At 38.9% G+C, this 24,693-nt stretch overlaps 1 protein-coding gene across 1 annotated transcript in view; it reads left to right on the top strand.

The window, feature by feature from the left end:
- septin10 (septin 10) overlaps positions 1–24,693 on the top strand; it is a 61,848-nt gene that overhangs the window by 27,379 nt on the left and 9,776 nt on the right. The window contains exons 4-8 of the mRNA XM_063054070.1: positions 2,297–2,483; positions 14,912–15,073; positions 15,456–15,552; positions 18,604–18,772; positions 23,416–23,548. Of these exons, the coding sequence (XP_062910140.1) occupies positions 2,297–2,483; positions 14,912–15,073; positions 15,456–15,552; positions 18,604–18,772; positions 23,416–23,548 (748 nt within the window). The remainder of the gene's footprint in view (positions 1–2,296; positions 2,484–14,911; positions 15,074–15,455; positions 15,553–18,603; positions 18,773–23,415; positions 23,549–24,693) is intronic.

The raw sequence follows: 24,693 nt of genomic DNA, 5'->3' as shown, positions 1-24,693 counted from the left end.
TCTTGAGCAACACAAAATACTGGAGGAGCTCGGCAAGTCAGACAGGATCGATGGTATATAAAATAAATTGTATTGAGTGTAATGATAAGATGATGTGTTCATCTCAAGTGCTCATGCTTTGCGTCTTGAAGTATCTTTTAACAGAAGGTAGTTGTCTCCTTCACTGAACTTGGTTTCATTCTGTGTGGGAGCAAGTATAGAGCAGGCTTGTATAGCAAAAACTTATATATTCTGTAAGCCCAGTTATCTTTACTAATGTTGCAACTATTTAATTGGGGGGGGGGAAGAAACATTTCCACATGCTGCAAAAACTGCAGTATATTCTAAATTAAATCCTAGAATCCTGTGGTACACTTTGGATTGTTTTGCCACCTATTTGAAATTCTCCCATTCAGTTTCCACAAATCCTGCAAATCAATTATCTTAATTACATTCAATTGCCTTTTATGGAATCTAATTTTGCCAAGTAGAACTTTTGTAAAAACCATGCCCTCTTGTGGCATTGGGAAAAATGGCTCTTTTGTATTTTCTTTATGTCAATTAATTTGTAGCTATTGTTTAGACGGATATTGGTAAATCTTTTGTTTTGTTACGGTATTTGCATTTAGAAAATCAAGTAATCCCTATTGATAATTGCATTGCCCTAACACCTTCAAAGGTTTATTATTGGGCCCCTCTATTCTTGTTTCCTTTCAAAATATTATGTAAAATCTTCATGTTTGACCTCCAAAATCTGTTTTATCAAATCATGTTGTTCACGTTAAATTCTGTCTGTCATGTCTGGTCTGTTCTACTAAGAAAAATTTTGCCAACATGTTAATCATTTACAAACCTTAAAATTGTACATCCCTCTCTTTTCACCCCTCCCCATCCCATGTTTTTCCTTACACCAGAGTCAAGTTACCAGCATCCCTCTAATCACACATTTACATTTTCTGATTGCATTTGTAAAGTGCTTTATCAAATGCTGCCTTCATCCCCTCTTCTATGTCAAATTCAAATTCTGTCAGATGACCAAATTTGTCTACCACAAGGTCAAGGGGTGCTTGTCCGTTATTAAGCATCACTTGTCTTATCAAGGCTTAATTTTGACCATGACAATGGTTGACAGTTATATTTTAGGAAAACTTGGGGAGATTTCTGCTGCCTCCATCCAAATTTCCCTAAGTAAAGTATGATTCATTCTGGGTTATCTGTGCAGTGTGAATCTAGTTCGTACTGTTTTTCTACTTTCTTCTTTCCATTATCAATTCTTGACCACATGAATTTGAATATATTATAATTGTTTAGAAATTTTTGTCCTTCCGTTCTCAGCTGTTAGTCCTGTTGAATGTCCCAGAAATGTTGATGAGGCAGAAAACACTATCTTCAATATTCATTTTGTCTGTTGCTCCCAATTCTAATTCCTACAAGTAAAATACTCACACATAAGCATATGTTTGGCTGCTAGTGCCTTCCTTTATTTCCTTTTTCCTTTATCCTTAAAACAATGTGAACATTTTACTAATACAGTTTCCATTATTCAAATAGAAGAAGCTGTTTATCCAGGTGGCCAGGCAGCATCTGTATTATGTTCCAGGTGAAAGATGCTTAAGTAGAATTGGTTTTTATTAAGTTTTTAATTGAGTCTTTCTCACGAAGTTGATTTAGTTAAAACTTTTAAGTACAAATGAAAATGACAGCTTTTATGTTCTTTGTTGTGTAGACTATAGCTGATGGCTACTTATTGGTGTTTAACTAAATTTTTATGCAGCTTAAAAAGTGTCAAGGATACTACAAGTTAAAGTATAGGTTTTAATTACTGGAAAATCATTCTTAAATGTTAGCTTAATACTGAAGATCACGACCATCTACTGAGTATTGTGGGATCTGAAATGGCTGATAATTGTGTGTGTGGAATCAGCAGATTCTGCCACAGGTGGAGTAGGAGTAACATAAAGGGATGGGCAAGTGGGTAGCTTAGGAGATGGCGTATTCCTTCCAGCATTTCAGCATGATTCTGCATGCCCTAAATCCATAAATTTGAGCAATTTAGTACCAACGTGAGTGCTGTTGCTTCACTTTGAGTAGACCAGGTATTCCCAGGAGTTGATGAGGAAAATAGAACTTTGGTATCCATTTGCTATACTGAATAGTTAGCTATATTTATGTTTTTGTGCAGTTTATTTAACTGCCAATATTGCCATTTGAACATTGATCTAATATACATGCTTAATGAGCACGTAGTAGCAATGGATAATTTATAATCTTTATTCCTATCTTGTTTCTCATATGTTTATTTTTGAATTTTCATTAGCTATAAACCTATCATTGACTACATTGATGCACAGTTTGAAGCTTATTTGCAAGAAGAGTTGAAGATCAAACGTTCATTACACAATTATCATGATACCCGAATCCATGCATGTCTGTACTTCATCTCTCCCACTGGCCATTCCCTTAAGTCATTAGATTTGGTGACAATGAAAAAGCTGGATAGCAAGGTAGGTCAAATTTATTTTTTAAGAATAAGCATTGAAAGTAATTTAGATGTATTGCTGTTTTCATTTCCTTGTTTCCTCATGAGTTTTGATAAAGTAGAACTTTGATAATCTGCTATCCTGTTTGTAAATCGTGCTGAAAGGGCATTTGCCATGTATTTTGGTGATTTCCATGTTCCTTGCAGACTCTCCAGGGACCTGTTTCCTGTACTCTCTTAGAGCTTACTGGGTTCACAGCTAAATTTATAATATTGTGCAACATTTTATTTAAATGTATGTTGGGGTATTATGGGAATGACATCTAAAGTCTGCCAGCCCAGCCCCACCAAAATCCTGAGTGTGATGTATTATTGGTGTTTTACAATGGCAGGTCAAATCAGTAATAAAGAAAGCAAATGCAATGTTAGCATTTATTTCAAGTTCAAATTCAGTTTAATGTCGTTCAACCATACACATGTATACTGCCAAATGAAACAATGTTCTTCTGGACCAAAATGCATAACACAGTACATATAACTCACAGACACAACACATAAAGTAATATTACTGCAAATAAATTAACAACTAATAAGGTGTATTGAATACAAAAGTTAAAAAAGTAAACAGTATAATACTCATTCCTCCAAGATGCAGCATAGAGCGTCATAGGAAGTCATTCCTGCCTGTGGCCATCAAACTTTACAACTCCTCCCTTGGAGGATCAGACACCCTGTGCCGATAGGCTGGCCCTGGACTTATTTCATAATTTACATATTACTATTTAACTATTTATGGTTCTATTACTATTTATTATTTATGGTGCAATTGTAATAAAAACCAATTTCCCCCTGGGATCAATAAAGTATGACTATGAGTACTGGCACTTCATACCTGATGAGACCTGGGTGGTGGCAAGGAGCTCAGTAGTTTTACAGCCTGGGGAAGAATCTGTTTCCCATCTTGTCCACATGCTCACCTTCCTGTTCACTGAGGTTCAAAGAGATTGTTGGACAGATGGAAGCGTATGCAGTGCTTCCACTGGTCAGGGCACTCTCAATAGTGCTCCTGAAGACTGGAATATAAAAACTAGGATTTCCTGTTGATGTTTGTTAAGGTGTTGGTGAGACAGCAGTTGGAATATTGTGAGTAATTTTAGGCCCCATATCTAAGGAAGGATATGCCAGCTCTAAAGAGGATCCAGAGGTTCACAAGAATATTCCCAGGAATAAAAGACTTAATGTGTGGAGAATGTTTGATGTCTCTGGGACTGTTATGAACGGAGTTCTTGTTGGAGTTGTCTCAATGGAGGTTGAGAGGGAACCCATTAAAATGTAGGTTATTGAACAGCCTAGACAGAGTGACATGAAAAGGTTGTTTGCATTCATAGGAGTCTACAATCTGAGGGCACAGATTTGGAATAGTGGGATTTGTTTAGCCAGAGGGTGGTGCACCTGAAATTCGTTGCCACAGTGGTCTGTGGAGTCCAAGTAATTGAGTGTATTTAAGACGGCACTTAATTTGGTAAGGGGTCAATGAGTGTGAGGAGAAGGTGGGAGAATGCTGCTAAAATAAAATCTGCCTGGATTGAACTATAGAGCAGACTCCATGGGCCAAATGGCTGATACTGCTCCTGTACCTTATGATCTTATGGAAAGGTTATGGACATAAACAGAGTGTTAGCAACTAGGAATAGCAGTTTTTTTCTCTGACTATATCATTTGTTCCTTTATAATGCAAGCTGAATAACAGCTGTGTCGGTCCGTTAAAGTTCCTCAGCTGTGGAAAGAAACGCAAATCTGACTTTGTTTTTTAAAATCCTAATGGATAAATCATTTTAAATATGTAATCAAACAGACTTGGGCTTTCCAGTGTCCGATAACCTGAAAATGAAAAATGAATACAAAATTGTGACAGAACAAGTTGGCAGTGCTAATTCTCCCACTAACCTTGCCCCTTTGCCTGGTTAGTCACTCCTCCTCGTTCTGTCCCCGGTCTAGTTGTAGCGTGGATGAAATCACTGGAGAGGCAGAGTCACTGGTAGTTACAAAGCAGCTTCTTTATTCGACACAACAAGCAGGCATCATACAGACGGAGACGCTTTTGGTAGGAAGGTCTGCTAGCCCAATGTGGGCTCGATATTTATATGCTAAACACAAAGGCAATTGCTACTTAAAAAGTTATAGACAATGCATAGACAATACTTCCTTTTGAAGCTACATACAAAACATCACACCTTCTAACTTCATCCTTTCCTTTCGACGTCAACATGTCTGGGTTAGTATCCACAGCCTTTAGGAATGCAAGTTTTTTTGGCATTTTACGTGCTAACATAGAAGATAAGTAATATTTATAAAGTATAGATAATACTGTCTTCGAAACTACAGCATCTGGTCAGACTACGGTGCCAGAAGCATCTGGTATTCAACCCTTTTTGGGAAGCGCATTGTTGTGGACTCAATCCACAGTACTTTGTCAAATAGAAGTCTGGTGGCCAAAGTCATTTAAGTGGAAATGATTCATCTACCCAAAAAAACTCACTCTAACACTAGTTTTCACACACCTTGCCCTCCTATTCTGCAGTTCTTGGAAGTTCAGTATTTACACACCCCAACAGTAAAACAGCCGTTAACTTAGCTAATCAAAACAATCCCTTCAGTTAATGTGCTCTACTGGTTTATAACTGGTAAGAATAAAGATTCTAGCCACAGGCATACCAAACAATTTTATTTATTTTTACTCACACTGTTACATCGGTTTTGGGGGCAGAATGGCCCCCAAAAAACCTGAGGGTCAGTTTGGGGTGTGACGAGAATACACATAAATTAAGATGCTAGCTGGCCTGGGCTGGCACCAGTGGGATCATCAGTTGGTCTGTCACCTGTCTTCAGGAGAAAGAGAGATAAGGAAAACAATGGAGCAGCATTTGGAGATGTTAATGAAGGGACGGGAGAGAGTAACGAAAGGAGAGCTGTCAAGATCGGCTCCCCCTTTGAACCCTGAACTTTTTGAAGTGATGGACAGGCGATACCCCAGCAGGGGGATAAAAAGGGACAGGTTCGCTAAGGCAAGACACACACGACACCCCGAGGTAACGGGACCCTGGAAGCGGTGCGTCTCCCACAAGTCGGTGGGAAGTTTTTGGACGGCTGGTCGCGGGACAAGCCATAGACGCACAGGGTGGAAAGGCACGATCGGCGGGAATCTGGTGTGTGTCCACCCTTGCCTGGGTGCCAGGTTCACCACAGAGAAACGATCGTATCTGGAAACGGAGGGGTCACGGTCGGTGACCTCAGATGACATCACAAAGGGCTCGCACGAAAGCTGACTGAGAAGAATATCGAAGGTCTGTGTGGAAGCCGTTTGAATATTCATTCGTTTTGCTCTCTCTCTCTTCCCCCCCCCCCCCCCCCACTGGCCATCTCCCACGGCAGCGATTACTGCGAACTGAACTGAACTAAATTGAACTGAACTTTGTGTCACTTTGAAACTGGTCATTTACCCCTAGACAACGATAGAGCTTGATTGATCCTGTTATCTTATTTCTGTGTACATGTGTGTTTATCATTGCTGAACTGTTGCATTCATTATCCTTTTGATTAGAGTACTGTGTTGCTTGTTTCTTTAATAAAACTTTCTTAGTTCTAGTAATCCAGACTCCAACTGAGTGATCCATTTCTGCTGGTTTGGCAACCCAGTTACGGGGTACGTAACATAAGCATGCTAAAATAATGTCTGGGTTAGTGGGAGCAGGCAGATTTAAACCCTCAGTTTGGGTTTACTGAGAGGTGTGGAGTTGGATTTGTCAGTTAGTGAACAGATATATTGGGAAGTTAATGACATAGTGTGTTGTGGAGAAAGCCTCTGCATAATTGTAAATTTTTGTATCCAGTATGTTTGTTCTCATTTGTCTGTAAATACTTTTCTCTTCACAACTTTTGGGCAGTTTTTGCTCTTTTTTCACCTGGCACTAAATAAAGCCTCTTGCACTAATGTGCTGTTGCAGCTTACCATCTGTTTTTTCTCTGGTGACCCTCATCAGGCACGCTTACCCACACCTGAGAGATGTGACAAATATATTGAATTATAAAGCATTAGGTGGGGAAATATTAAAGTGCCTGGAATTTTTAAATGCATATAAATTTTCATGCCTGCATAATGTTTTCAAGTCTTTATAGAGAAGCAAAAAATAATATAATGCAGCCTGTGGCAACTTTTTAATTATCTTTTGTTATAAAGGTGGTATTGGAGGACTACTAATGTAGTATACTTTAAAAAAAGAGATGAAAGGGATAAGCCCGGTCATTGCACTGATGATAGGGTTATTGGACAACATGTTGCGGCGATGGTGTAAAAGGTCAATTCAAACACTAGTTGTAATTAGCCTTTTTGTAACCATTAGGCTCTTGAACCTTACTTGCCCCAACACTGAACTGTTTGCACAACTGTGGACTCGTTTTCAAGGAGTCTTCATCTCATGCCCTTGGTATTTTTTTGCTCTTTATTTTTTATTATTTTATTTGTTTTTTTTTTCTTTTGGTTTTTGCAAAATTTATTGTCTTTTGCACATCTTGTGTGTAGTTTTTCATTGATTCTTTTGTGCTTCTTTGTCAAGAAAATGAATCTTAAGGTTGTATATGGTGACATAGGTACTTATATAATAAATTTACTTTGAACTTTGATATAAGTGCCTGACTTTTTGGGGGTGGGAGCTGACTCTTAATTGATTTTTGGCTGTTTGTAAAATAGCTTGTAATAGTTCCTTTAACTCCATTTGGGTATTAATATTATACAGACAGAACATACTAGTGGTATTTAGCAATCCATATGTAGATTAAAATTTCACATGATAATTGTAGTTCCATTCAAACATGCCCTAGTTATATTCCCTTTTATGCACTGCTCTGTCAAGCGTCACATTTTAGGGGCTAATAAACTCCTGGACTCGCTCTGTACAACATACTTAATTTTTTTACTTCAGTCTGTCACATATTGTTAGTTTCCTCCTTCTTATCCTGTTCTCTTACTTCCTTGAGTTATTGAATATCCTGGTATTTTCCCTTTCCCCTTCTATTTGGTTTATAGCCCTATTTATGTGATTTGCTAGGGCCCTGGTCCCAGCATGATTATTCAAGTGAAGCCCATTCCAACAGACATGGCACCTTCTCTAGTACTGGTGCCAGTGTTACATGGTTTGGAACACAATTTTGCCCCTCAGCAGAACTTCCTCACACCAATCTTTATTGTTCTTGGGAAGACATCCACACTATCTACTTTGTAATCTGCTGATAAGTAGAGAGCCATTGTGGGGATCAGGAATGTCCTTGCAAATTGCAACACAGAAATTCCTATCCCAAGATTGGCTGGGGCCAACAATAATAAACCAAAAAAGTTAATTGAAAATAGATGTTTCTTGCAAGGATGATTGATAAAAATTTTAATCTGACAGATACAACTAGAGCAAGGGGGCTGAATTGAATTGCCCCATAAATTCCTGTGGTGACTGCATTGTGCATTCGGTATACAAATCTGCTAAAGATGCTCATTATAGTGATTAATTTGTAGCCAACAGTTTGTGGGTTTGAGTTTTGAGTGGCTAATAACTATTAAAACAACGCCATGTAGTGAAAGACAGCTTCTGCCATCTTTTAAGTGGAACCTGTAATGTTGGGCCAGCAATTACAGGCAAGTATTCTAGAACTGAAGCAGGCTTGGAAGTGACTAACTTTTACAGAACTGGAGGCAATTGCAGAAAATTCACTAACTGCAGATGTGGTTAAGAAGGATAAATACATCTCTTAAATGTTATAATCTTCCCTTCAGTCATTTCCTTCCCTCCAACAATTGCTGTCGGCATGGAAGAGCTGGGCTGAATGACTTGTTTCCATGCTGTATGATCCTCAGTTTTGAGAAGATGGAAGTCCTTCACTTGACATATTACACTCAAACCTCTGGTTTCAGAGATCATTAACTCTTTTGTTTTAATTTAGCACCAAATCTTTGTACAGTGATAAGAAAAACTAGCAGAAGTTAGTTAATAATACAGGTAGTGAGTAATCCTTCTAAAACAAATGCTTATAAATTGCAGTAGGGCATCCCAACTGGATCTTTAAAAACTGTTCAGTTTTATGTAGTATCTGAGATCATTAGCTGCTTGCTCCAATTTAGCTACAATACTGGCATTAAATCATTATTGCCCGATGATTGAAATCCATATTATGCTGAAAACCAATTTCCCCCGGGATCAATAAAGTATGACTATGACTATGTCTAGCCAGTTGGAGCAGTTATGAGCAAACATTTTTTCCCATATGAAGGCTTGTCCTACACATCTGAGTATGCATACATGAAATGTATCCACAGTGGCCAAATAACAAGTGCTATTGCTTGTTTTATCAAAGTTCAAAGCAAGTATATCGAAGTAAGGTATTATGTTACCATATATTACCCTGAGATACATTGTCTTAAAGTTCAAAGTAAATTTATTATCAAAGTACATATATGTCATCATATACAACCCTGAAATTCATTTGATTGTGGTCACACTAAATTAATCTGTAATAGAATAATCATAATAGAATTAATGAAAGACTACACCAATTTAGGTGATCAACTAATGTACAAAAGGCAACAAACTGTGCAAATACATAAAGAAAGAAATAATAACTAATAAATAAGCAATAAATATCGAGAACATGAGATGATGAGTCTATTGTGGGAACATTTCAGTGATGGGGCAAGTGAAGTTGAGTGAATTTATCCCCTTTGGTCCAAGTGCCTGGTGATGGAGAGGTAATAACTCTTCCTGAACCCAGTGGTGAGAGTCCTGAGCCTCCTGTACCATCCTTCTGAAGGTAGCAGTGAGAAGACAGCAGAACCTGGGTGGTGGGGGCCCCTGATGATGGATGCTACTTTCCTGCGGTGACACTCGCATGTAGATGTGCTCTATGGTGGGGAGGGCTTTACCTGTGATGGACTGGGCCGTATCCACTACTTTTTGTAGGATTTTCTGTTCAAGGGCATCGGTGTTTCCATACCGGTCTGTGATGCAGCCAGTTAATATATTCCCTACTACACGTCTATAGAAGTTTGATACAGAATTAGTTGTCATGCTGAATCGTTCCAGACTATTAAGGAAGTAGAGGTACTGCTGTGGTTTATTCATAATTGCACTTGCGTGCTGGGCCCAGGACAGATCCTTCAAAATGATAACACAGTGGGAATTAAAGTTGCTGACCCTCTCCAATGATTCTCTAATGAGAACTGGGTCATGAACCTCTCGTTTCCTCTGCTTGAAGTCAATAGTCAGCTCCTTGGTCTTGCTGACATTGAGTAAGAGGTTGTTGTTATGGCACCACTCAGCCAGATTTTCACTGTCCCCTCCTATATGCTAATTCGACAGCACCTTTAAGACCAAGGTAATATGCCTGAATGACTAGCGTCCTGTTGCACTCACCTCAATAATAAGCAAATGCTTTGAGAGGCTGGTCAAAGACTACATCTGCAGCTTGCTACCACCCAAGCTGGACCCCCTACATTTCGCCTTCCAACACAACCGATCGACAGATGACGCAATAGCCACTGCTCTACATACCGTCCTTACACATCTGGAGAAGAAGGATGCTTATGTGAGAATGCTGTTCTTGGACTACAGTTCAGCATTCAACACCGTAGTTCCATCCAGCCTCAACAAAAAGCTCAGAGATCTCGGTCTTGACCCTGCCTTCGGCAGCTGGATCCTGGAGTTCCTGTCAGATTGCCAGCAGGTTGTAAGAGTGGGCTCCCTCACTTCCAACCCTCTGACTCTCAATACAGGAGCCCCTCAGGGCTGAGTACTGAATCCCCTCCTTTATTCCCTGTATACCCATGACTGTATCGCCACCCACAGCTCCAATCTGCTAATTAAATTTGCCACATTGATTGGCCTTGTCTCAAACAATAACGAGGTGGCCTACAGGGAAGAAGTCATCTCTCTGACACGGTGTCAAGAAAATCTCCCTCAATGTCACAAAAACAGAGGAGCTGGTTGTGGATTACAGGAGGAATGGAGACAGGCTAATCCCCATTGACATAAATGGATCTGGGGTTGAGAGAGTGAACAGTTTCAAGTTCCTCAGCATCCACATCACTGAAGACCTCACGTGGTCTGTACACATCAGCTGTGTGCTGAAAAATGCACAACAGCGCCTCTTTCACCTCAGGCAGTTGAGGAAGTTTGGTATAAGCCCTCAAATCCTAAGAACTTTCTACAGGGGTACAATTGAAAACATCCTGACTGGCTGCATCACTGTCTGGTATGGGAGCTGTACTTCCCTTAATTGCAGGACTCTGCAGAGAGAGGTGCAGACAGCCCAGTGCACCTGTTGTTGTGAACTTCCCATGATTCAGGACATTTACAAGGACAGGTGTGAGAAAAGGGCCTGCAGGATCATTGGAGACGCAAGTCACCCCAACCACAATCTATTCCAGCTGCTACCGTCCAGGAAATGGAACCGCAGCATAAAAATCAGGACCAACAGGCTCCAGGACAGCTTCTTCCACCAGGCCATCAGACTGATTTGAGCGTGCTCTATATTACATTGACTGTTCCATTTTTGCACATGGCACATTTAATTGGAGACGTAACATAAAGATTTTTACTCGTGTATGTGAAAGATGTAAGGAATAAAGTCAATTCAATTCTTGTGGTTCAGACTATGACAGTGGAGTTGTTGGCAAACTTGAATATGGCATTGGAGCTGTGCTTAGCCACACAGTCATAAGTGCAGATCAGGGCTAAGCACACAGCCTTGTGGTGTACCTATGCTGATGCAGATTGTAGAGGAAATCTAGTTGCCAATCTGATCTGACTGGGGTCTGCAAGTGAAGAAATAAAGGAGCCAATTGCACAAAGAGGTATTGAGGCCAAGGTCTTGAAGCTTATTAATTAGTTTTGAGGGGATGATGGTATTGAATGCTGAGTTGTAGTTGATGAGAACCATTCTTTTGTATGCATCTTTGCTGTGTGGATGTTCTAGGGTTCAGTGAAGAGCTAATGCAATGGCATCTGCTGTGGACCAGATGCTCAGGTAGGCAAATCAGAGTGGATCTAAGTCACTTCTCAGGCATGAGTTGATATGTTTCATCACCAATCTCTCAAAACACTTCATCGCGGTGGATGCAGGTGCTACTGGATGATCGTCATCGAGGCGGATTACTACTTTCTCGTTGGGCACGAAGAAGTACATTCTTGCAGGCATTTGCAGGAAAACGGAAATGTAATAAGATTTTACAATAAAACATGGGCAAAGACTGGCAACACCAATGTGCAAAAGAAGACAAAGTGTGAAAATAAAGATAATATAGAGAACCTGCATTGTAAAGAGTCTATGTAGGTAGTAAAAGCAAACCTCTATCTCCTCCCTGATGGGAGGAACAAGAGAGGACATGGCCTGGATGGTGGGGGTCTTTGACAGATGCAGCTTTCTTGTGACAGCGTGCAATGTAAATGGACTCAGTGGTCGGGAGGGCTGTGCCCACTACTTTCCATAGCTCTCCCCCCCCCCCCATTTTATTTCTATTCTTTTTAAATCGCATCTTGAAATATTCTTACTTGGATACTGAAAAAGAGCATGGTTAGTAAAGGCAACTCACTACTTGTGATCCTGAGGCAATATTGTAGTTAGTAAGCTTTGCTGTTTTGTGTATATTAGTAAAGTATAAAAAGTTCCAATGATAATGAAGTTGCTCCTGTTGCTCCAGCCTTTTACTTTTACTTGAGATTTTATCGTTCACTATATTTTTTAAAAGATGGCTGTACTAAGTTTTAGCTTTACCCCTGAATTCCATTCTTTGTCCTGATGATTAAAACTACTAGATACATTGAATAATTAAAAACGCACAGAAGCTGAATTGTTATGGTACCAATGGGAGTTGAATACAGTAAGATCTTGGTACGAAAGTACCAGTGAATTGGAAATCATTTGGAAGTTGCAGCTACAATAGTAAATGGGCCTAGAGTTGCTTAAGTTTGGCAATACAAATTTCAGACCAGTGTTTGAAATGTCTACTTGGATTTATAGAGTATGAATAGCTCCAGATCATAGAAGCTTAGGTAATAGAAATTCACTTTTATAGGATTTGCAGATCATGACCAATTTTGCGATACAGAATAAAACATTTACAGAATTTATGTGGTGTGGGAGTGAAGTAAATAAATACAGAATTGATTTCAATTCACACTTGCGCACACACACACACACACACAATAGCAATTTGTGTGGAGTTGGAACAATATTATACACTGTCCATTATCTAACTGGCAAAATAGAAATAAATGATGTATGCCTGTTCTGGTGTTCCTAAAATTTCAAAAATGCTGTTTGCATGAGAGCACACTAGCTATTTCATAATTTGTATTGACGCAATTGATCTGCTTGAATCAAGCATAGTAACTGAACTATTGAATATAGAACATGACAGCATAGGGACAGGCCATTCATTCCATAATATTCTGCCGAATCAGCTAAATTGAACCTTTTGGAAAGTGAGCAAACTGTTATACATCAGTCATGCTGTCTTCTTCAGATTGATCAATTTGTTCATTTAATACACATGTTGAATATTAGTTTTGATTTCATGAAATTTGTTGCATATGCACATTTCTCAGAATGCTAATTAGATTAATGTTAGTTGCTTTAATTTGTTTAAGATTACTAAGGATATGTTAGCAAAAATGTTGAAGTTTATTTTTAAGTTGTTTGGTTACAATGATTTTTTTAACTGTCCAATTAATGATAAAACTTATGGATTTAATTTTCATTTCTTTAGAACAAACGTTTAAAATAAAAAGGTTAATTTGCTGAACACTAAGCTCTTAGCATGTGTTTTCAAGCTCTGAGTTATAGTACACATTGTGGAAGTAGTTTGACATGACTAGATTGATTATATAACCAGCTGGTAGTGGATGCATTAGCTTTATGTACACCTTGAGGTAAATGGATTTTTTTTTTCTTTAGGAACCATGCTTCCCTGTTGTAATTTTCCATTAAAAATATTAATGCATGTTTACTCCATTCAGCCCTAGTGTCAGCTCCACTATTCAGTATGATCACTACTGATCTACTTCACTCCCATTTTCATTCGGTAAGCTGTTTCCCCTTGATTTCCTGAATAATCCACAAACCTGTTGATCTTTGGCTGGGGTACACTTGGTGACTGAGCCTCCAGAGTTTCACCATAGAGAATTTTAGATATTTGCTTATATTTGTTTGAAGAAGTTTTTCATTGTAGTCCTCCTTCACCAACCACTTTGTGACAGTTACTCGTGATTCTAGATCTCCTTACTTGGGGAGACATCTTGCCTTTAACTACTTCTGTTAAGCTCTGTAAGAATTATAACAAAATCATTTTGGGCTTGTCTACTACACCTCATGACAAATTTCTTGGACCAGAAGTCAAACTAGTGCAGTTTCAAGATGTTGCCATCAATATTCTGGGTATAAGCAATCCTAATGGCTTGCATGTCTGTATGTTACCCTTTTAATACTTAGTATATAAGTACACTAGGTTCCTTTTGACTACCAACAACATCATCTCCCAATCTTTCAGCATTAAAAATACTTTTGCATTCTTAATTTTTTTTACTGGTAAAATGGATGAACTTTTATTTTTTTCCACATTTTATTTCATCTACCATGACCTATTCACTTTGCCGTTTTAAGGTCCCAGTAGTCTTTACATCCTCCTCTTGGCACACATTGCCATCTTTGTATCATCAGCATATTAGGATATGTTATACTTGATCTTCTCATCCATATCAGTGATATAGATTGTGTTGTTAGAATCAACTCTTACAGAATCTGCAGAAATGACCTTTTGACCAGTTTTCGCTAGGTTTTTTTGCCATTCAACTAACCAATTTGTGTGAGTATGTTATCTCCAGCACCATGCACTCTAATCTTGCTTAATTTTCTCTTGTAAATATCAAATGTCGTATGAAAGTCCAAAATTGCTACTTCAACTGGTTTGCAATCATTTATTCTGTTTGTTACAAACAAAAACTCATTGCAGATTTGTTGGAATATGATTTTTCTTTCATAAATCCATGTTAACTCTGCCACATCCTATTATTATTATTTTCTAAATGCACTGCAACTACAGTGTGTACAATAGTAATAGATTCCAGTCTTTTGACTGTTAATGACAGGCTAGTTTTTACCTCCGTATCTAACACAAAGTGTAGTAGTAAAATCAAAGGTGGAATTTTGTGTGCAACAGAATTGAGTTCCGTTTAACCTTATTAAATTTCCATTTAACAATGCCTCAAATGTAAGCAGCATTGTGCATCTGAGGTTTTGTGAAAGCCTTTTATTCTGTGGTGTTCAATAGAAAATATATTGGAAGTATAATTTATCCTTTTAGAAGTTTATAGAATATCTGTTGATGATATCCAGTGTTTCTTTTTGTTCTTGTAGGTGAACATCATTCCAGTGATTGCAAAGGCTGACACCATTGCTAAAAATGAACTTCATAAATTTAAAATCAAAATAATGGGAGAACTGGTTAGTAATGGTGTACAGATCTATCAATTTCCAATTGATGATGAAACAGTAGCAAAAATCAATTCAACCATGAATGTAAGTAATTGTAGCAAAACTGTATCATAGTTTAATTCAACCCAGCTTTATAAACTTATGAATGGGGAAAAAATAGGAAAGTGTTCTAAAAGTAGAATTTTATACAGAGAAAATTATTAATTTAACTGGGAAGTGAAATATAGCTGCATGCTTTCAGCACTACTGCTTGACTAAAAATTTCTCTATTGAAAAGAATGGATCTGCTAATTTGCAGCTTTAATTTTTATTTACTTTGTATGTTCCTTTTAAAACCCTTTTTCTAAAACAAAATGTATATAAGCAGATGAGCCACCTGAATTTAAGATTTATTTTCTCTGCAAACAAATAGCCATGCTATATTTCTATTGACCTATTTATACTTCTTTAATTCTTTCAAATTTAGGGCCACCTACCTTTTGCTGTAATTGGAAGTACAGAGGAAGTGAAAGTTGGTAATAAAATGGTTAAAGCTCGTCAATATCCCTGGGGAGTTGTGCAAGGTGAGAAAAGAAAGTAGACCTTTTTAATGTTTTTAGATGAGGATGTTTTCATTGGTATGAGATTCTAGGATCCAAGAGCACAGAGGATATTTGCATTAGTGGAAGAGTCTGGGATCCAAGAGCACAGCCACAGAATAAAGGGGCATCCTTCAGAAAATGAGGAATTTTTCCAGAGGGTAGTGAATCTGTGGAATTCATTGTGACAAAGGGTTGTGAAGACAAGTCCTTGGGTATATTTAAGGCAGAGATTAATAGGTTCTTGTTTGGTGAAGTGGGTTAAGGGTTACAATGAGAAGGTGGGAGTATGTGACGGTTGGGGAGGGGGTTATCAACCATGATTGAATGGTGGAACAGGCTCAAATGATATTAGAGAGGGTAAATGTATCTGTCTTTTTAGGTGTTTAGCTCAGAAGATATTTTTTCTTAATTCTTTGTTGTGCAGAAAACTTCTCAATATCATTTTAATTGCTGTGTTGTCTTGGAGCCCTGCATTTTGTAAGTCAAATAGAGGTATGACATAGACATGCGTAAATAGTGGGACAGTAAGGCATATTGTTGAAAAGAAAGACCCTAGGGCCCAAATCTGTAGTTCTCTGGGAGTAGGAACACGGGTAGATAGGCTGGTGAAGAAAACACATGGTTTGCTTTCATAGGTCAGGGCATGGAATGTAAGTTTGGGATGGTATACTATCATCAACCTCATCATCATCAGGTTCCATGCCCAGTTTGAGCTTTGACTGCCATGGCCCCCACACTCCTGTTTCGGGTCAAGTGGATCAATTCATTGGTATTCATTTCCAGTTCTCTGGCTGCTGTCTCCAGCATCATTTGTCTTTGTCTTCCTCTTGCTTTCTTCCCTTCAATCTTTCCCATAATTACCATGCATTCTAACTCCTCTTTCCTAATCACATGTTCAATGAAGTTACATTGTCTTTTCATGATCTCATACGTTATTTCTCTTTTTGTGTTTGCTCTGTTCATGACATCCTCGTTAGATATTCGTTTCATCCATGATATTCTTTGCATCCTCCTCAAGAACCACATCTCTGCTGCTTCAATTCATTTGCTCATGTTACTAGATATTGTCCCACATTCTGAGCCATATAACGTAACTGAATAAACATAACATTTCAGTACTCTGAGGCAGGTTGTCATGCCTAGTGTAGTATTGGTCAGTATACTCTTCATTCTCATAAAGGTGTCTTTTGCCATCCCTATTCTTCTCTTGATGTCCATGTCGCCCCTGCTATCTGATGTCACCCAACTTCCTAAGTAGCAAAAGTTCTGTACTTGTTTTATGTCTTCCCCGTTTATTCTCAGCCTGCAGATAGGATTCTCCTTTTTGGATATCACCATACATTCTGTCTTTTTGCAATTGATAGATAAACCGATTTTTGGACTTTCTTCAACAATTATTTCAATTAAGTTTTGTAGTTCTTCCTCCGTACTTGCAATTAACACAGTGTCATCTGCATATCTGAAATTATTGATGTTTTCACTGCCAACTTTGATTCCCAAAATGTCTCTTATTTTTTGTAATATTGTTTCACTGTACACATTAAATAACTCAGGGGAGAAAACACACCCTTGTCTAATGCCTCTCTTGATTTTTGTAAACTGACTCACTTCTCCATCTATTCTTACAGCAGCAGTTTGTTCCCAGTACAGATTTCTGATTAGACGGAGGTTTTTCGAATCTACATCTAGAGTTTTATGTAATACTTCAAATAACTTATTGTATCAGGTCATGAGAGGCAAATAGTCAAAATCTCTTTTCCAGCTAGGTGAATGATGAATAAGAGGCACAGGTTTAAGAGGAAGGCGTTATAATTTTTAGGAAAGAATTTTCTGTTTTTTTTTATTGAGAATGGTTAATATCTAGAATATAATCCAGCGGAGGTAGTGGAATCAGATGCCACTACTATATTTAAGAGGGATTTAGATTTTTAAATGGGAAAGTCAGCGAGGAAACATGAAACTAATATGGACAAATGGGATTAATATAGCTGGGCAAAAATGAATAGCCTGAAAGTGGTGTCTGTACAGCCTGTTTCTGTACTCTGTAACTCTATTCCCAGGATTTTTGCTATGCTGCTCTATTTGTCCTAAGAATAAAAGTTATTGTGAAAATATCACTCACTAATTTCTAGGTGCTCTATAGTCTGGGCAATTCACAACCCAACAGCCTGGTCTCCTGAAGTGCAGTTCTAATATTGGTTATATGATGATGAAAGCAGCCCTGCTGTGCAAAGTCTATGGCAATGAACACGATATCTGACTACTGCTGTACAGTTTAAATTCAAACCTGGACTGGAAATACAAAATTTCTATCACATTGTTTTTAATTACATTTCCTTCACCTCTGCCTTAAACATACATAAAGACTTGGCCTCCACAGCTCCCTGTGGCAACGATTCTACAGATTCACCACTCTCTGGCTAAAAAAAAATTCCTCCTCATCTCCATTCCAAAAGGATGCTCTTTACTCTTGAGGCTGTGTCCTTTTGGATCACTAACCTTCTGTGGAACCTGGGAAGTGCAGATAAAATTTGAATGGTGTGGGAGTTAAGAGTCATAGTCAGAGTGAAATGCAAGATTGATAGGTAACTGGAAACTGTGGGTCTTGCATGCTGGTTGATTGGAGATGTTCTACAAAGCAATCATCAGCTTGCACAGGCGAGCACACTTTGAGCACTGAGTACAATGAAGTAGAATTAATTGCAGTTTTCAGGCTCTGGAAAGAGGAATGAGCGAAAGTGGTTAGCAGGTGCATAGCAGAGGTAGTTGATCTTTACTAGTTCACTCTTACATTTGCACCTTTGTATTTTTTGTCATTGTAAGTCTACAGCTAATTTATTAAATATAAAAATAATTGATCATTCTTTGAATTTTAAGGACCTTAATTATTCTTAAGAATTGATACTAATCTTTATTGTGTCAATAGATTTTTTTAAAATAATTAAGACATTTTGTTATGTTCTTAACTTGCCTGTGTATTATTTCCAAGAATTTTTTCCAACTTCTAATTGACAGTTCAAATTTTTTTTTCAGTTGAAAATGAGAACCACAGTGACTTTGTGAAGCTGCGAGAGATGCTTGTTTGTGTGAACATGGAAGACTTAAGAGAGCAGACCCACACCAGGCATTATGAGCTCTATCGTCGCTGCAAATTAGAAGAGATGGGATTCAAAGACACGGATCCAAATAATAAGCCAGTCAGGTATAAATAGAGTTGAAAATATAGCATTCAGCAAGTTAATACAATATTGTGATCACTGTGTATTACTTCTGAAATGTTCTACAACTTCCACTGCAAGTTACTTATCAGGGTTATTTAATTGATTTCTTGGGTGTTTAAGCATTACTAAAACATCTTTGGCCTTAGCTATTCTACTTGCATTTCAAAGATCTCAGGATTCACGCAAAGATCAATTTTTGGCTCCTTTGTCCACTTTCAATCTATCACTTATGACCATATGATTGGCATTCACAAGTGCACTGATAGCTCACAACCTTTGATGTGTTATTAACCTATTGAACTGCAGTTTGCTTCAGCAAAGCATTGAGGCTACAGATTTACAATCCTGTGCAAATTGTGCATCCTTGCAGCTACTGTTTTCTGCTGGCTGTGTAATTATCTGTCTGAACTCCCAAGTGCAATTTCTGACTCTGGGTCCTCTGTCACAAAACTTTACAATTCCATGTATGAGATATATTTGCCTTGATATATCAGTCATAGTCATAGATCAAGAAGGAAATAGCCCCTTGTCTCCATAGAGCACATGAGCTGTCCAATTGCACTTTCACATCAACTTTCCCCAGATTCTATCACTCACCTATACACAAAAGGGCAATTTGCAGTGGCCAATTAACCTTTTGACCAGTAATGTCTTTGGGATTTGGGAGGAAACCCACACAATCGTAGGAGAATGAGCAAACTCCACAAAGTCTGCACTTGAGGCCAAGATCGAAAGTATGGAGTGCAGAAGTTGGACAGCTATGTTGAAGTTGTAGAAGACATTGGTGAGGCCAAATTTGGAGTATTGTGTGCACTTTTGGTCACCTACCTGCAGGAAGGATATTAATAACATTGAGAGAGTACAGAAAATTTGCGAGGATGTTGCTGGGACTTGACCCAAGTTATAGCAAAAGGTTGAACAGGTTCGGACTTTATTCTGTGGAGTGCAGGAGAATGAGGGGAGATTTGACAAAGACATACAAAACTGAGGAATATAGAGAGGGTAAATGCAAAAAATGCTTTTTTCACTGAGGTTAGGTGAGTCTAGAACTAGAGGTCATGGGTTAAGGGTGAAAGGTGAAACTGAGGGGGAACTTCTTCACTCAGAGGGTGGTGTGAGCTTGGAGTGTACTACTAGTGGAAGTGATGGATGCAGGTTCTATTGCAAAATTTAAGAGCAGTTTGGATAAATTCATGGATAGGAGGGGAACGGATGGCTATGGTCAAGGTACGGGTCGATGGGAGAATAATGATTCACAACTGGCTAGATGGGCCATAGGGCCTGCTTCTGTACTATAGTGCTCTGGCTATGAACCTGATCACTCCCTCTGACAACCTTAATCATATCTTTAAGATCTTCTGGCACTGTTATTACTAATACTTCCTTGGTTGGCTGCCTAGTTTTGCATCCACAAATTTCAGCTCATTTGATATTCTTCTCAGATCTAACTATTACAAATCCTGCCAATGCACCACTTGCTATCTTTATTTAAGTATTTTGCATCCTAATTTAAAATGGCAGTATTCTGGATTTACTCAGGGTAGCCAAGATCCGTGGAGCAACAAACAAAGTTGTTTAGGATGGTGGTGAATATTGGCAGCTCGGATGGAGGCATTAGGGTGTGTTCACCGAGCTTGACAGTTAGCTTACAGACATTTCATCACCAGTCGAGGTGACATCTTCAGTACGCGGTTGTTGGTGCTTCTGTCTGGGAGTGCTCGCATTATATTGACCTCCATTTGCTTGCCTCAGTCCTGACTGGTTACCCCTTCAGTTGACCTTTGAATTCTATTAGCTCACACCTCTTCAGCTCTCAAACTCGACCTCTGCATATGATACGTAGATGATACCTTTGGTCCCCACCTGGCCCTCAGCTCTCACCTGTGGCTCCCCGTAGCTGTTTGCATGCGACAGCGGCCACACCCCAGGCAACGGCTTCAACAAGCCAGCTAAACCAGGTGAGGGTAGCCGACGGGTCTCAAACCCTCAGTGAGATAGGGAGTTGTCTATCCCAGCATGTGAAGACAGACTCCGGTGGATTGAGCGGACGAGACCAGCGGAAGGTCCAATGGTCAAGAAGGCGGTCTCTGCAAGCGTTGTGGAACGTGTAGAGCAGGACAAGACACAGAAGACGTCCTGGTCATCCACTGCGCCTAGTCCCATCTCCAGCCGTCTAGACTCTGTCTTGCCACTGGATCCAGATGGGAATTGGGAAGAGAGAGTGAGGCTGACGCTGCGCAACTCTCCCTCACTTAAATCCAAATCACGCGCTAGTCTCGACACCATCATTATGAATGCACAAATGCACTGCAGCACCACCGAACTTCAGGCCTGGGAAGAGAGGCACTTATTCAAAGTACTCCAGAACAACGCATACCCATGGAATTTCATCAGGAGATGCTTAGTGAGGAGAGAGAGTCACGCAGACCTTAATCAATGCACATTGAAATGCGTGACGTTGTCCTACATCAAAAATATCTCAGAAATGACAGCACGACTGTTCGAACCTCAGGCATCGCAATCATTCACAAACCAACGACGGCGATTTTAAAGAAGCTTACTTAAAGGAGCAAGGTACCAGCAAAGACAACCGACAAAAACAATGTGGTGTGCAGAACCACCTGTGGAGACTGCAACAAGAACTACATTGGCCAGAAAGGACATAAACTCTCAACTTGTTTACAGGAACACACTGGCAGTACAGACGCGTGATCCTTTGTCGCTGATCTCGGTAAATGAAGACTGAGAAGGACACCACCGTAACTGGGATGCAGCAGAGGTGCTGGTACAGGCAAACATGAAGCAGCCACAAGAATTTTTAGAAGCATGGTTCTCTTCTAATAACTTCATAAACAAACATATTGAAATAGACGCCATCTACAAACCCCTAAGAGCCAAAGAAACACTAGCTGATAGAATTCAAAGGTCAATTGAAGATGTAGCCAATTAGGACCAAGACAAGTGAAGGAGGGCCTACATAAACATGAGCACTCCCGGAGAGGAACACCAACAACTGCACACTGAGGATGTCACCTCGACTGGTGATGCTAATTGCCATGTTCAGCGAACACCACAACATCAGAGTCATTTCTGCCGTGAGACCTTCATTCAGAAGTATACGTAAAGGATTTTTGTTTTAATCTGGAGGATCAGTTGTAAATCCAGACATTGGGGAAAGCAGATTGGAAAGGTGGGTGTTGGGAATAAAGCAACAAGAATTGCATTCTGCTCTCTTAAAAGGAGGTTGTGAGAAGACAGTGGAGTATTTTGTTGGCATTGTAGGTGCAAGTCCAGGTTTATGGAGTAATGAAGAGGAGGAAGGATGTTTTTGCTAATGTCATCATACTATACTTGTGAATATGACATGAGGATTCAGTGAACATGGAAACCTGTGAAAGATGAGAATAAAGGGGACCCTCTTGTTCTGATTTGAAAGGGAAGTAGTAAAGCTAGAATCCAAGAAATAGAACTGACTGAGGGCCATTCTCGGCTGGGTGGAGGAGAATCCTTGGCTAGGGAAGGTATGAAGGGAGACAGGTATGGGAGGTGACATTGTAAGAATTGATAAAACTGAGGAGAGGGGCAAAAAAACAGGGTAAGGGTTGGCCTTGCAGGAAAAACTGTAATTGTGGTAACTTTAGTAGCTGTGGACTCAGTATGGTTATTTATTCAAAATGTGTCACCAAAAATATGACAGAAATTGAAAGGAAAGGAAAAGAGAGTGAATCACATGAAGCTGAAGGGTGGAAATTAGCTAACAGATTGGTAAAACATTTCCATTTCAGAACAGGAACAGGTTGAGGAAAGGACTAAGTTAGGACTGGTCCAAATATTCCATGTGCAAATTTATTATTTAGAAGCACTATTTGTAAGCAAAAGACGTGAAAGGAGTTGTGGGTGAAGTTTTAGAAACTAAATTTAGCCAGGCTTCTTTTTAAGAAATACATTGAGAATACTCAGCAAAAAATGCAGATGTGGAGAGTAGATATCTATGGAGCCATTAAGACATTAAGAGCCTCAATAACCAGCCGTAAGTATTTAATAAACATTAAGAAGACCTGAACCCTTGAGTAGAGTATTAAATACATCTCTTGTCTGAAGAAACACTAATTACTGCTTTTCTTGCCAATTTTGCACCCACACCATTATTGACTTTCATGTATGTTCCAAAGTAGGCTATCCCCTTTCATGGTAGCTGCAGATCTGACTTCTTCCTTTGTGTCAACATAGGGATTGAAACACCAAGTCCTAGTAGCTCTACTGTCTCTCACTGTAGGTTCACAAATGACATCTCTTTATGCCATCTGTTATGTTTCTCCTACTCATCCAGCAAGTTCTAGTTGCATTGTCCTTTTTCTTCCTCCGTTTCACTGTGATTGATTAAGGAAATAATCGTCCTAAAGTAAGTTCCATTGTTAAGTCCTATTGAAAGCCCATGGGGGAAGGACAATTGAAACTTAAATTCAGGGAATGCTGAGTGTGTTTATAACCAAAAAATTAATCAGCATTGATTCTATTTCTCTTGCCAATTTAGTATAATTTAATTGAATTATATCGGTATGCTTGTGTTAAGGCTATATCTCTATCAAATAATTAATTTCAAGTAATTGATACTTTCTTCTAGCCTTCAAGAAACATATGAAGCAAAGAGAAATGAGTTTCTTGGTGAGCTTCATAAGAAAGAGGAAGAAATGAGGCAAATGTTTGTGATGAGAGTTAAAGAAAAAGAATCTCAGCTAAAAGAGGCAGAGAGGGAGGTACTAAAAGATTTGATTACTTTAATATTTAAAGCTTGCACAAAACTTGATTTCTGCTTTGTATGCAAAGAGTTTGAAATCAGAAAATACTGTTCAGTATATATTGGCAATGGATGGTTAACTGAATCTTTTGTTGAAAGGTGCATGGTAAGCATTGTATGAAGTTGTGGCAGATTTTATTCAATAAATACCATTCTCTACATTGTGGGTAGATATTGTTGAAAATTTATTTGCACTATTATATAACTTTGCACAAAGTTAATTATTATTTTATTTTCTGATGTATGCAACATCTTCCTATACAGACAGTTAAGATCAACAATCTGAGTTATGGCAACAAATTCAGCTCCCAATTGCACACTGATCATAATACCCTGCCTCATTGTTGGAATTTAAAAGCTTTGAAATTGTATTTTAATGTCATTAGTGTAAATTTGTGTTTCTTAACATAAGATCTTTGTAATGAGTGGGTTTACTTCCACGTAAACTGCGGATTATTTCCTTGTCATTGAATTAGCTAAATGACATTATTGCATTATAGTAGGTGAAAGTCTCAGTTGCTGCTCTAATTTACAGTGAGAAGATGTTGCAAGAAGAAATGCCAACACATCAGTTTTCATGTGGTGGTAAATTATCTATCCTGGATAATTTACCTCGGGGAAAGAAGGCAAGTGGGGACTGTTAAGACTTGTCTGCAGACCAGGAAATTAAGTTGTTAGTAACTTAGCAAGAGCCAATAAAAAACAGCATGGTGTAAGTGGAGCAGCCGTTGTTGGAGTGGGCCAGGGTGAGTGTGGGAGGCTTTGGCTGAACAGGTGAAGGCTAAGAGTATTGAGTCTTTTGAAATCATTCAGTTGATTGTAGAACTTAAGCTTAAGAAGTCAAAATTATTACAAGTGTAATCAGGGTGATAGTTAAAGCAGTGAAATGCTCCTCCACTAAGATGGGGGATTGCAGGGTACCTAAAGGTCTCTGTCATGAGCACGTCTGCAGGAAGTGCACGCAGCTTCAGCTCCTGATTGACAAGGTCAAGAAACTGGAGCTGGATGTACTCAGGACCTTCTAGGAGGCTGAAAACTTTATAAATGAGATTTTTACTGAGGTGGTCACACCCTGGGTGCAGACTTAGGATAATAGGTGGGTGG

The sequence above is a fragment of the Mobula hypostoma genome, chromosome 7, assembly GCF_963921235.1.
Source record: "Mobula hypostoma chromosome 7, sMobHyp1.1, whole genome shotgun sequence".
NCBI lineage: Eukaryota > Metazoa > Chordata > Chondrichthyes > Myliobatiformes > Myliobatidae > Mobula > Mobula hypostoma.
Note: the sequence above shows the minus strand (reverse complement) of the source record. Positions and strands in the feature narration are given on the sequence as shown.